The sequence below is a fragment of the Microcaecilia unicolor genome, chromosome 7 (assembly GCF_901765095.1).
Source record: "Microcaecilia unicolor chromosome 7, aMicUni1.1, whole genome shotgun sequence".
NCBI classification, from domain to species: Eukaryota; Metazoa; Chordata; class Amphibia; order Gymnophiona; family Siphonopidae; genus Microcaecilia; species Microcaecilia unicolor.
In genome coordinates, this window is record NC_044037.1 from 139,443,102 (window position 1) to 139,455,786 (window position 12,685).

At 47.6% G+C, this 12,685-nt stretch overlaps 1 protein-coding gene across 1 annotated transcript in view; it reads right to left on the minus strand.

The window, feature by feature from the left end:
• Positions 1–12,685, minus strand: part of TRPM8 (transient receptor potential cation channel subfamily M member 8) — a 1,843,971-nt gene that overhangs the window by 1,231,356 nt on the left and 599,930 nt on the right. Inside the window, 1 exon segment of the mRNA XM_030210821.1 lies at positions 3,998–4,172. Within this exon segment, the coding sequence (XP_030066681.1) occupies positions 3,998–4,172 (175 nt within the window).

Here is a 12,685-nt window from a genome sequence, read left to right on the forward strand (position 1 = left end):
CCACCAGGGGATGTATTATCCTTTCGCACCGAGGATATATCTCCAAATGTTGCCCGGGAGGGAAAGGTTAGGACAGCTGTTGTACTTGGTGATTCGATCATTAGGCATATAGATAGCTGGGTGGCTGGTGGACGTGAGGATCGCCTGGTGACTTGCCTGCCTGGTGCGAAGGTGGCGGATCTCACGTGTCACCTAGATAGGATTCTAGATAGTGCTGGGGAGGAGTCCGCTGTCTTGGTACATGTGGGTACCAATGACATAGGAAAATGTGGGAGAGAGGTTCTGGAAGCAAAATTTAGGCTCTTAGGTAGAAAGCTGAAATCCAGATCCTCCAGGGTAGCATTTTCTGAAATGCTACCTGTGCCACGCGCAGGGCCCAAGAGACAGGCAGAGCTCCAGAGTCTCAATGCGTGGATGAGACGATGGTGCAGGGAGGAGGGCTTTAGATTTGTTAGGAACTGGGCAACATTCTGGGGAAGGGGGAGCCTATTCCGAAAGGATGGGCTCCATCTTAACCAGAGTGGGACCAGGCTGCTGGCATCGGCGTTTAAGAAGGAGATAGAGCAGCTTTTTAAACTAGAAATGGGGGGAAGGCCGACAGTCGCTCAAAAGAGCATGGTTCGGGATAAGGTATCTTTCAAAGATATCACCATAACAGGGAAGATAGAGTATCCTGATAGTGAGGTTGCAAAAGAGATTGTAGTAGATCGGGTATCTTTAAATAACAATAAAAATCAGACAAAAGATTGCCAATTAATACTGTCAAGTACTAAGCATGATGTACTTAGGAACAACAAACATAGTTTGAAATGTCTATATGCGAATGCCAGGAGCCTAAGAAATAAGATGGGGGAGTTAGAATATATTGCACTAAATGAAAAATTAGATATAATAGGCATCTCTGAGACCTGGTGGAAGGAGGATAACCAGTGGGACACTGTCATACCGGGGTACAAATTATATCGTAGTGATAGGGTGAATCGGATTGGTGGAGGGGTAGCATTGTATATTAACGAGAGCCTTGAATCAAATAGATTGAAAATTCTGCAGGAAGCAAAACACTCCTTGGAATCACTGTGGATTGAAATTCCATGTGCAAAGGGGAAAAGGATAGTGATAGGAGTGTACTACCGTCCGCCTGGCCAGGACGAACAGACGGATGCGGAAATGTTAAAGGAAATCAGGGACGCAAACAAACTGGGCAACACAATAATAATGGGGGATTTCAATTACCCGCATATAGACTGGGTTAATGTAACATCTGTACACGCAAGGGACATAAGATTTCTTGATGAAATCAAGGACAGCTTCATGGAACAGCTAGTTCAGGAGCCGACAAGAGAAGGAAAATACTAGACTTAGTCCTTAGTGGTGCTCATGATCTAGTGCAGGGGGTAACGATACGAGGGCCGCTTGATAACAGTGATCATAATATGATCGGTTTTGATATTGGCATTGAAGGAAGTGAACTAGGAAATCAAGTACGCTAGCGTTTAACTATAGAAAAGGTGATTACGACAAATGAGAAAAATGGTGAAAAAAAGACTGAAAGGAGCAGCTCGCAGAGTAAAAAACTTGCATCAGGCGTGGATGCTGTTTAAAAACACCATCCTGGAGGTTCAGGACAAATATATTCCACGTATTAGAAAAAAGGGAAAAAAGACTAAACGTCAGCCGGCGTGGCTAAACAGTAAGATAAAGGAAATCATTAGAGCCAAAAAACAATCCTTCAGAAAGTGGAGAAGAGAACCAACTGAAAGTAACAGGATAGATCATAAGGAATGCCAAGCCAAATGCAAAGCGGAGATAAGGAGGGCAAAAAAGGACTTTGAGAAGAAATTAGCGTTGGAAGCAAAATACATAGTAAAAACTTTTTTAGATACATTAAAAGCAGGAAACCGGCCAAAGAGTCGGTTGGGCCGCTGGACGAAAATGGTGTTAAAGGGGCGATCAAGGAGGACAAAGCCGTAGCGGAGAAATTAAATGAATTCTTTGCTTCGGTCTTCACCGAGGAGGATTTGGGGGGGACACCGGTGCCGGAAAGAATATTTGAAGCGGGGGAGTCGGAGAAACTAAACAAATTCTCTGTAACCTTGGAGGATGTAATGGGTCAGTTCAGCAAGCTGAAGAGTAGTAAATCACCGGGACCTGATGGTATTCATCCCAGAGTATTAATAGAACTAAAAAATGAACTTGCGGAGCTACTGTTAGAAATATGCAATCTGTCCCTAAAATCGAGTGTAATACCGGAAGACTGGAGGGTAGCCAATGTTACTCCGATTTTTAAGAAAGGTTCCAGAGGAGATCCGGGAAATTATAGACCGGTGAGTCTGACGTCGGTGCCGGGCAAGATGGTGGAGGCTATTATTAAGAATAAAATTGCAGAGCATATACAAAAACATGGACTGATGAGACAAAGTCAGCACGGATTTAGTGAAGGGAAGTCTTGCCTCACCAATCTAATGCATTTTTTTGAGGGGGTAAGCAAACATGTGGACAATGGGGAGCCGGTTGATATTGTATATCTGGATTTTCAGAAGGCGTTTGACAAAGTGCCGCACGAAAGACTCCTGAAGAAATTGCAGAGTCATGGAATCGGAGGTAGGGTATTATTATGGATTAAGAACTGGTTGAAAGATAGGAAGCAGAGAGTAGGATTGCGTGGCCAGTATTCTCAGTGGAGGAGGGTAGTTAGTGGGGTCCCGCAGGGGTCTGTGCTGGGTCCGTTGCTTTTTAATGTATTTATAAATGACCTAGAGATGGGAATAACTAGTGAGGTAATTAAATTCGCCGATGACACAAAATTATTCAGGGTCGTCAAGTCGCAGGAGGAATGTGAACGATTACAGGAGGACCTTGCGAGACTGGGAGAATGGGCGTGCAAGTGGCAGATGAAGTTCAATGTTGACAAGTGCAAAGTGATGCATGTGGGTAAGAGGAACCCGAATTATAGCTACGTCTTGCAAGGTTCCGCGTTAGGAGTTACGGATCAAGAAAGGGATCTGGGTGTCGTCGTCGATGATACGCTGAAACCTTCTGCTCAGTGTGCTGCTGCGGCTAGGAAAGCAAATAGAATGTTGGGTGTTATTAGGAAGGGTATGGAGTCCAGGTGTGCGGATGTTATAATGCCGTTGTATCGCTCCATGGTGCGACCGCACCTGGAGTGTGTTCAGTACTGGTCTCCGTATCTCAAAAAAGATATAGTAGAATTGGAAAAGGTACAGCGAAGGGCGACGAAAATGATAATGGGGATGGGACGACTTTCCTATGAAGAGAGGCTGAGAAGGCTAGGGCTTTTCAGCTTGGAGAAGAGACGGCTGAGGGGAGATATGATAGAAGTGTATAAAATAATGAGTGGAATGGATCGGGTGGATGTGAAGCGACTGTTCACGCTATCCAAAAATAATAGGACTAGAGGGCATGAGTTGAAGCTACAGTGTGGTAAATTTAAAACGAATCGGAGAAAATTTTTCTTCACCCAACGTGTAATTAGACTCTGGAATTCGTTGCCGGAGAACGTGGTACGGGCGGTTAGCTTGACGGAGTTTAAAAAGGGGTTAGATAGATTCCTAAAGGACAAGTCCATAGACCGCTATTAAATGGACTTGGAAAAATTCCGCATTTTTAGGTATAACTTGTCTGGAATGTTTTTACGTTTGGGGAGCGTGCCAGGTGCCCTTGACCTGGATTGGCCACTGTCGGTGACAGGATGCTGGGCTAGATGGACCTTTGGTCTTTCCCAGTATGGCACTACTTATGTACTTATGTACTTATGTAAGTTAGAATTCTGACAGAGACACATAAAACAGGGTTAGCAATCTGAAAATTAAGATTAGGTGGTCATAAATTCTCTATTGGAAAAGTCACCATTAATAAAGTAAGTAAAGAAATGATAAATAAAAAAATAATACATTGATAAATATTAATAAATATCTCTTCACAGCTAAAATAAGTAGTCAGTATTACAGCAGCAAGTGATATGAGATTACTAACAAACCTGGCACAGTGAGCTCAGATATGTATTTTTCTAGCTGAGCTCGAAGTTCAGCTTCTATGGTGGGATGTCCGTGAGAGCCATTGTCCACCAGGATCAGATGTGTATGGTTATTATCCAGGCAATATAAGGGATCTCTCTTCAAGTCATCCATTATGTAATTGGCTATATAAGTTCCCTGGAAAACAAAATGAACCATTGAAAGTTTACAGGACATTTCACAAAAATACCAGCTTTCTTCTTTATTATAATTAAGGCTTTTATTTTAGGTGTTTTTTTAAATTGCAAATAATTGTATTGTTATAAGAAACATAACAAAGAAATTATCAGTGCAGCAGAATATTGATAAAACATATACATAAGTCAAGCAATAAAGCTGAATATAAAAGCAAACATTGTTATAATTAAATGAACCAACAATGAGAACATCAGGAAAAAGTGAACCAGAGACAAAAAGGTAGGGGGGGAAGGAAGTGTTATCTCAATCCATTAAGTTCCCCAGTGTTCGAGCTATTTATATATAGTAGGGCTGCATTTGATCAAAATTTTAAATCAGGAATGATCGCACAATTAAAAGTTTTAATCTCACGATTAAATGTGGAACATATCCAACAGTCCATTGGGGGGGGGGGGGGGGGGCACAGAGATGGACTGGGGGGCCTGCAACTCCTCCTCCCCAAATTAGATATCATACCTTTGCTGCTGGAGATGCTGAAGCCCCGCCAGTCAAAGAAATCCACTGCCAAAGCAGCCCCTTACCTCCTGAGCGAGGAATTCAGTGGGGTGCCTCTAGCTGCTGATGCCGGCACTTTCTCCCCCCCCCCCCCCCCATGGCCACCTCAGGTTCTCTCTCCCTCATCCCTTATGGCCACACGAGGTACCCTCTTCCCCATGACCACCTCTCTCCCTCCCCCCCATGACCACCTGAGATTCCCTCTTCCTCCCCCACACCACAGCCACCCAAGGTTATCAGTCTCTCCCTCCCTCCCCCACGGCCAACCGCAGTTCATTTAATTCCCACCTCCACCACCCGCATGTAATCTTTCATCTCTCCCCCACCTCCTGGCAGATCTCTCTTCCATCTTCTTGCCACCCGGTTTTATCTTTTTCCATTTTCAGTAAAATCTTCGGCTCTGCAGCTACAGCAGCGGTACTGAAAAGCTGCCTGTGGTCTGAATCGGGTCTTCCCTCTGACCTGTCCCACCCCCTGGCTTTCTTCCTGTTTGGGACTGGTCAGAGGGAAGGCCCGGTGCAGGCCGCAGGCAATTTTTAAGTGCCATAACTTCAGGGCTGAAGATTTTACTGAAAATGGAAAAAGATAAAACCAGGTGGGAAGACAAGGGAAGAGAGAGCCGCTGGCAGTCTTGGGGGGGGGGGGGGGGGCGGAGATGCCGGACCATGTGTGGAAGTGCAGGGGGGAGGGAGGCAGGCACAAGTCAAATTATTAATCACGATTAACTTTTTTAATCGCAATTAGCGTGCAGCCCTAATAATTAGCATATAAGGAAAGCGTGTGCATAATAAATGGAATAAGGATTAAACCATCCAAGCAAATTAATTCAAGAAGGTGGAGAAGACCGAAAAAGAGGTGACCAAATTGAGTATATCTCCAAGGCTGATGCTTTTGTTGCCAAACTAGCCTTTCCATTCTGGCTACCCGCCAAACTTCACCCAGCCAATACAAGACAGTTAATGCTGAGGTGGCATTCCTAGAAGAATAAAAGCTGGATCTAATGGAATTGCTGTCTGGACTAAATTAGAGATGTATGTAGTTATCATTTTCCAAAAAGATTAAATGTGTGCCATATCTTCTGGGGGACTGGTCAGAGGGAAGGCCTGGTTTAGGCTGCAGGCATAAAGGAGAGAATTGCACCTGCCATTTATGCAGTCATTGTGGCATAAGATAGATGGAGTATAGGATCCTACGTTTTGTATTAAACAATGTTACTGACATGAAAGAGTGACAGCAATAGACAGAGAAAGAGCCCCATTGACATCAACAAATGCGAGAGGTTTAAGATATATGGCTTGTATCCAGTTCAAAAAATGAGGGCCAAAACATTTTCAGCATCTAAAGAGAGAATGGAACTGGATCGCAAAAAGGTCTGACCGTTATTGCAGAAAGAAAAAAACTGCGACGGGGAGGTAACTTACAGTTTATATCACTGTAAGAGGAGGGAATGCATGCACATTGCTACTGTAAATATGTAAACAAAGGTTTAAGCTTTGGCATTGGTCTGGGTCAGTGACGTCACGGAGGAGTCACTTCACTTGTGTGACTGCAAGATTAGGCTGTCCAGGGAGAATCCTCCTTTCTGCCACATCCCGGCTCCCTCTGTCACAACTTCCTGTTCTGACTAGGGGCGGGACGCAGCATAAAGGAGGCTTCCGGCTTAGCAGCACCAGCAGGCAGCGTGTGAGAATCACTGCCACTGCAGGAGACCTGTTCACTCAAGAGCGACACTTAATGGAGGGAGATGCAGGACTGCGGGAACCAAGCCTGCTTTCCTCCACACTGCCTCTTCCAGGAACCTGATGATAAAAAGGTGCGATGTGGGGTAGGGAATGAGAGATGCTGCGGGCGTGCGGCCGGGGGGGGGGGGGGGTTAAAGAGAATCAGGGGAGGGGATAATTAGTTGGACATAAGGGTGGAAGGAAGGGTAAAATGCTGCATGGAGGGTGAGAGAGGGAGAAATGCTGCTTGGCCATGGAGGGTGTGAGGGGTGAGAGAGGGAGAAATGTTGGACATAGGGTTGGAGGGGAGGGAGAGGAGCTGCATGGGGATTGAGAGGGAGAAATGTTGGACATAAGGGTGAGAGGGGAGGGAGAGATGCTGCATGGATGGTGAGAGGGATGAGAGAGGGAGAATTGCTGATTGGCAATGGAGGGTGGGAGGGGTGAGAGAGGGAGAAATGTTAGACATAAGGGTGAGAGGGGAGGGAGAGAGGCTGCATGGAGGATGAGAGAGGGAGAATTGTTGGATGTAAGGGTAGAGGGGAAGGATGATGCATGGAGGGCGAGAGGGATGAGAGAAGAATAAATGGACATAGGGGTGGAGAGGTGAGCAAGAGGCTGCATAGAGAGTGAGAGAGGGAGAATTGTTGCATGGAGGGTGAGAGAGGGAGAATTGTTGGACATGGGGAGAGGAGGGGTGAATTGTTGATAAGGGTGGCGAGGAGGGTAAGATGCCGCATGGAGGGTGAGAGGGAGAAATGTACACTACTACAATAGCCCTTATGGGTGAAGGGGTCAGCTATATGTGGGTACAGTAGGTCTTTGATGAGTTTTGGAGGGCTCACAGTTTCCACCACAAGTAGAGTGGATTATGACCCACACTGACCATTACACTACCCCAAGGACTTGCATGCTGTTCTAATGGACCTGGCTATAACATCTGAGCTGTCGTAGAGGCTGGGAAGTACTATTTTTGTTCATATTTGGGGTGGGGGTGGGGTGGGAGTGGGTCAGTGAATTCTGGGGGAGGAAAGGGGGTCATCCCTGAATCTCTCCAGTGGCTATCTGGTCATTTAGGAAACCTTTTTTGTGTCTTATTCATTAGAAAAACAGGTCTAGACAAAACATTGACATTTTCACCCTAGACGTTATGGTTTTGTTCCATTAGGGCTGTAAAACGTCCGCGTGATTGGCACGCCCTAATCCGGCCTTTGAAATACCCACGACACTGCCCACCCTTGTGATTTGGACACAATGTAGTTGAATTGTATAGATAAACATCTGCAAAATAGGTTTCAAAAATACAGATTTGCATGTTTTAAGAAGAAATTCATCCAAATGCTGCTTTATGACACTTTTTGTACGTTTTTCTTTTTTTTTAAATGAGCCCCATGGAGGGGCATAATCAAAAGGTCAGCCAAATCTGAATTTGGGCGCCCTCACGAAGTCAGCCAAAATCAGGTAGGTATAATCGAAAAATAATATGGGCGCCCTTAGACATTCCATTATTGCAGTTGAAAACGCCCAAATCAGGGACGCCCAAAGTATAGGAAAAAGGACGCTCTTAGACATTCCATTATCACAGTTGAAAATGCCCAAAGTATAGGAAAAATATGGCAGTTATGTGAGAAACGTGTGCTTGTTACTGTACTTTATACTTCTCAATGTTCCTTATATTTTCCCCGTACCTGGATGTCCGCAACTACATGCACTGTACTTGCGGAACATGCAGCTATGGGAAATATAAGGAACATACATATTTTATTGTGTATATATGAAGCTCGCACATATAAGGAAAACTCCGCACGTAGGGCCCGCACGCGTGACGACAGTCCATGAACGTCCATGCGTCATGGCCATCCATGTGTGGAGCCTTTATAGATGCCAAGATGTGCACGTACTGACCTGTCCATATATGGAGCTGTGCATGTAAGTCCACCCATCATGCATGGGCGTCCATATAAGGCGATGCACGCTTTCCAAAGGTTATTCACTGACAAACTTGTCTCTCCGCAGAGAGCCCAATTTCAGCCAAGCTGAAATACTTTACATGGTGCGGCTGTGCATCAAGCACAGACACCTACTATTCAGGCACCACCACCACCTGCCCCCCAGGACTCTCTCCATCCAAGCATGGGGTGAGATAAGATACAGGTTGGAGAGGTAAGTGTTTGCTCACCCCCCCCCCCTCCTGGGCTATCAGGGCCCCCTCCTGTAGCTACACATATAAGAGCTCCCTCAGCAATGTAAGCACAAACTGTGCATTCAAGGGTAATCAGTGATATGTGTACATGCACATTCATTAATAGAATCTATGTAATAGAAAGCAAAAACATTCCCACATCCCTACAATACTGCACACAAATGGTACTCTCTGTCCTCATGTCCACCTCAATGACATCATCTGTACCAATGTAATGTCCCAACCCCCCCCCCCCCCCCCAATCAGTGTTGTGAGTTTCTCCTATTTGATTTCCAAATGAATTTGTGTGCTGAAGGCAAGAAGGGCCATTCCCTGATTCCTGGTGTACAAACTTATATCTTGCAGAAGATTTGGCATTTGGAGGGACCTCGAATTCCTCCAGCGGAGGTTTCGAAGAACCAAAAGAGAGAGCCCTGACATGATCAGGGCAGTGAGATGGCGCCTCAGGGCTCGATGTAAGTATTATAAACAGGGCACCTGTACTCATTTGTAAATGTATTTAATAATGCAAATGTGCTGTACGATTATCAGTTTCCATGTGGCTAATAGGCAACTAGTAAGTCATTAACACCTCTGTCCCAGATCAAGGCCTGAGGTTGCAGCTACCTTCCCATGAGTGTGGCTGCAACTTCCAACGGTCATCCTCTGAGATGAATGAGATGACATGCCTCACTTCTGTATCCCTTTCTGGGGTGGATACTGTTTCATGGTATTCCTGTCTGAGGTCCTACTCTTAGTGAATGTCATTGCCTCATATTAAAGTTATGTGCTTCCCCCCCCCCCCAAAAAAAAAAAAAAACCCAAAATGGTCAGCCAACCATAGTCACAAATCATAATGCAAACATGCTGCTGAGCAATGAGTGTGGGCTCCCTGTGTACTCTGTGTCAGACCAGCATCCAGAGTTCCCTGTCATGTCATCTCATGCATCTCACACCCCATGGGTATAGCCCAGGGCTCACCACACCTTTCCCCATCCCCCGCCTCAGGCCAGCCAGCTCCTGCACTATGCAAGCCATGTTGGATGTGCTGATCTCTAATACAATCCTGTTACATACACAGGGCTGCAGCGGCGGCAGGAGGAGGCCACGGTGGAGGCCGAGTTGGAGGCTAAGGAGGAGGGCGAGGCCGAGGAGGATCCACGGGCAGACATACCTCCCCTTGAGGGGGATGATGATGAGGGCCCAACACCGCCCGCCCTCTCTACTCCATCCCCACCCCCATCACTGCGCCTCCTGCAGCAACTGTTGAATAGCCAAAAACAGTTGCAGCAGAAGGTGTCAGCAATGTGGCAGGCTAACAAGCAGCACATCAGGGTGCAGAGGCTGCTCCTGGTGCTGCTCGTTAGCCTGCTGCAGAGGGCCATTCAGGGGGGAGAATAACGCCTCCCTTCAAAAGGCAAAATTGTATATAGTTCATTTTTTTGTTTTTGTTATATACACATTTCATATTTTTCTATATAACAGGGTGTATGTCTCTACTTTGTGCACTACATATTATCAAATGCTGGGGTTGATTTGAGGAGGCAGCAATCTGGGTTGCATGACTGGTGACCTGTGACAGAGAAACTTTGGTATATATGTGTGATAAGTGTGGCCATACAGAAGGCCACCTGTTCCTTCCAAACTGCATGGCTGTATGGTAAGGGGGGAGACTGGATGTGTAAATAATAGGTATGTTGTCTAACACTAGTGATCTGCCAAGTAGAAACTTGCAGAAACCATAGGTAACGCATAGACGATGTTTGCTCTCTGATTGCCAGACACCCTTACCCACAACCAAACCTCATTGGTGAGTGCCAGGAAGGAGCTACAAACAGCTGGGTCATCTTTTCACATTGAAGGTATCAGCAATGGTATATAGTGCTCAGGAGAAAAGGGAAAACAAGGGTAAAAGCATTAGATGGATGTTTACTTCATCACAATTGCAATATAGTACATCAGGTACAGAAGGGCACAGGCTAGGGGAATTATATAGGCACCAGGCTGTAGCCATCTGCAGCTAATTTAGAATAGGAACTGTAACCAGAACCCCTCTCCTTCACCATGACTTAAGGGCTCAAGGCTGTGGTAGGCACGCACCTATGGCCACCTTGAAAATAGTTTGCAGGATAGAATAGAGAAATGTTCCATAACTATGGAGGATTGTAGGACTGTGTTGAATAATGTGGAAAAGACATTCAGGGCATACAGGCTTCCCCCCCTCCCCACCCCCAGCAACCCTGAGAATGGGTGGGCACTTCATAACAGGGGACTGGGGTTCACCACATAAAGAAGGATGGAACCTAGCGGGGAGACACATGAAGTGCAAAACGGGAGAAAAACTACCAGCTGTGGATACCCGTGAACAGTGGTGTGCTGGAGCCGGCTCGCAAGAGCTGGTTGTTAAATTTTCTTCTGACTTGCGAGCCAGTTGTTAAAAAGCGCGAGCCGGCTCTCCTCCCTCCCTCCGGATCCGGTCCCTCACCGACCTGACTCTGAAGAGTCACCCTTGTCCTTCAAATTCTTCGGGGCAGGCAGTCTTGCCTGCCCGCTGCCAGTGCTGACTCTCCCCCGCTGCCGGTTTGCGTTTAAAAATGGCTGCCGAGACTTCCAGAGGCGGCCTCGCAAGACTTCTGCTGAAGTCTTGGAGACCGCCCTTGTAAGTCTTGGCAGCCATTTTGAAGTGCGATCCGGCAGTGAGGGAGAGTCAGCGCTGGCAGCGGGCAGGCAAGACTGCCTGCCCCGAAGAATTCGAAGGACAAGGCAGGGTGATTCAAAGTCAGGTCGGTGAGGGACCGGATCCAGAGGGAGGGAGGGAGGAGAATTCGCTGAACAACTCGGGAGGGGGTGGCAGGGGAAAGAAGGGAGTCGCTGGGCATGGGTGGATGGAGAGGAGAGAAGGGTTGCTGGGTATGGGTGCATGCAGGGCAGGGGAGAGGAGGGTCACTGCTGGACATGAGTGAATGGAGGGCAGGGGAAAGAAGGGTCACTGGGTATGGGTGCATGCAGGGCAGGGGAAAGGAGGGTCGCTGGGTATGGGTGCATGCAGGGCAGAGAAGAGGAGGGTCGCTGGGTATGGGTGCATGGAGGGCAGGGGAGAGGAGAGTCGCTGGATATGGGTGCATGCAGGGCAGGGGAGAGGAGGTTCGCTGGGTATGGGTGCATGCAGGGCAGGGGAGAGGAGGGTCGCTGGGTATGGGTGCATGGAGGGCAGGGGAGAGGAGAGTCGCTGGATATGGGTGCATGCAGGGCAGGGGGAGAGAAGGGTCGCTGGACATGGGTGGATGGAGGGCAGGGGAGAGGAGGGGAGAGAGAAGAAATGCTGGACATGGATGGAGGGGAGGGAAGAGTCAGGAAGGAGATGAGATGAGGGAAAAGGAAAAGAGGAGAAAAACTGCACATGGATGAAGAAAATAGGCAGAAGCTGAGGACCAGAAATGAAGAAGCACGGCCGGTCCAACCCAGTAAGCGAAGTAAGCATGGCAGGAGGGCGCCGCCGCGCCATGTTGACCCTCGCCGCTTACCTCAGCTTCCGGACCCCGACAGCAGTCCTGCCTTCGGTTTCCTGCTCCGGTACCCGCGCCGCCCTAGGGCATTTAAATCTTATATTTAAATTTACCTCCAACGTCGCAGCAGCTGCGCAGCATCAGTGAAAGCGCTGCTGCCCGACGTCTCTAGCTTTCCCTTCGCTCGTTCATTCCCTTCTCGATGTCCCGCCCTTGCAAGGAAATGAGGTCAGAAGAGGGAACAAACGAGCAAAGGGAAGGCTGGGAGATGTCGGCAGCAGCGCTTTCACTGACGCTGCGCAGCTGCTGCGATGTCGGAGGTGAATTTAAACACAAGATTTAAACCAGAGAAGAGGGCGGGCAGGTGGACATGGGAGCAGGAGGGCAGGGGAGAGAGGAGCATTGATCGATGGACATGGATGGGAGGGCAGGGCCCAGGGAGACAGGAGAAATTGCTAGACATGGAGGGGAGGGCGGAGAATTGCTGGATATGGATGGATGGAGGAGGGAAGGGGAGAGAGGAGCATCGATGGACATGGATGGGAGGTC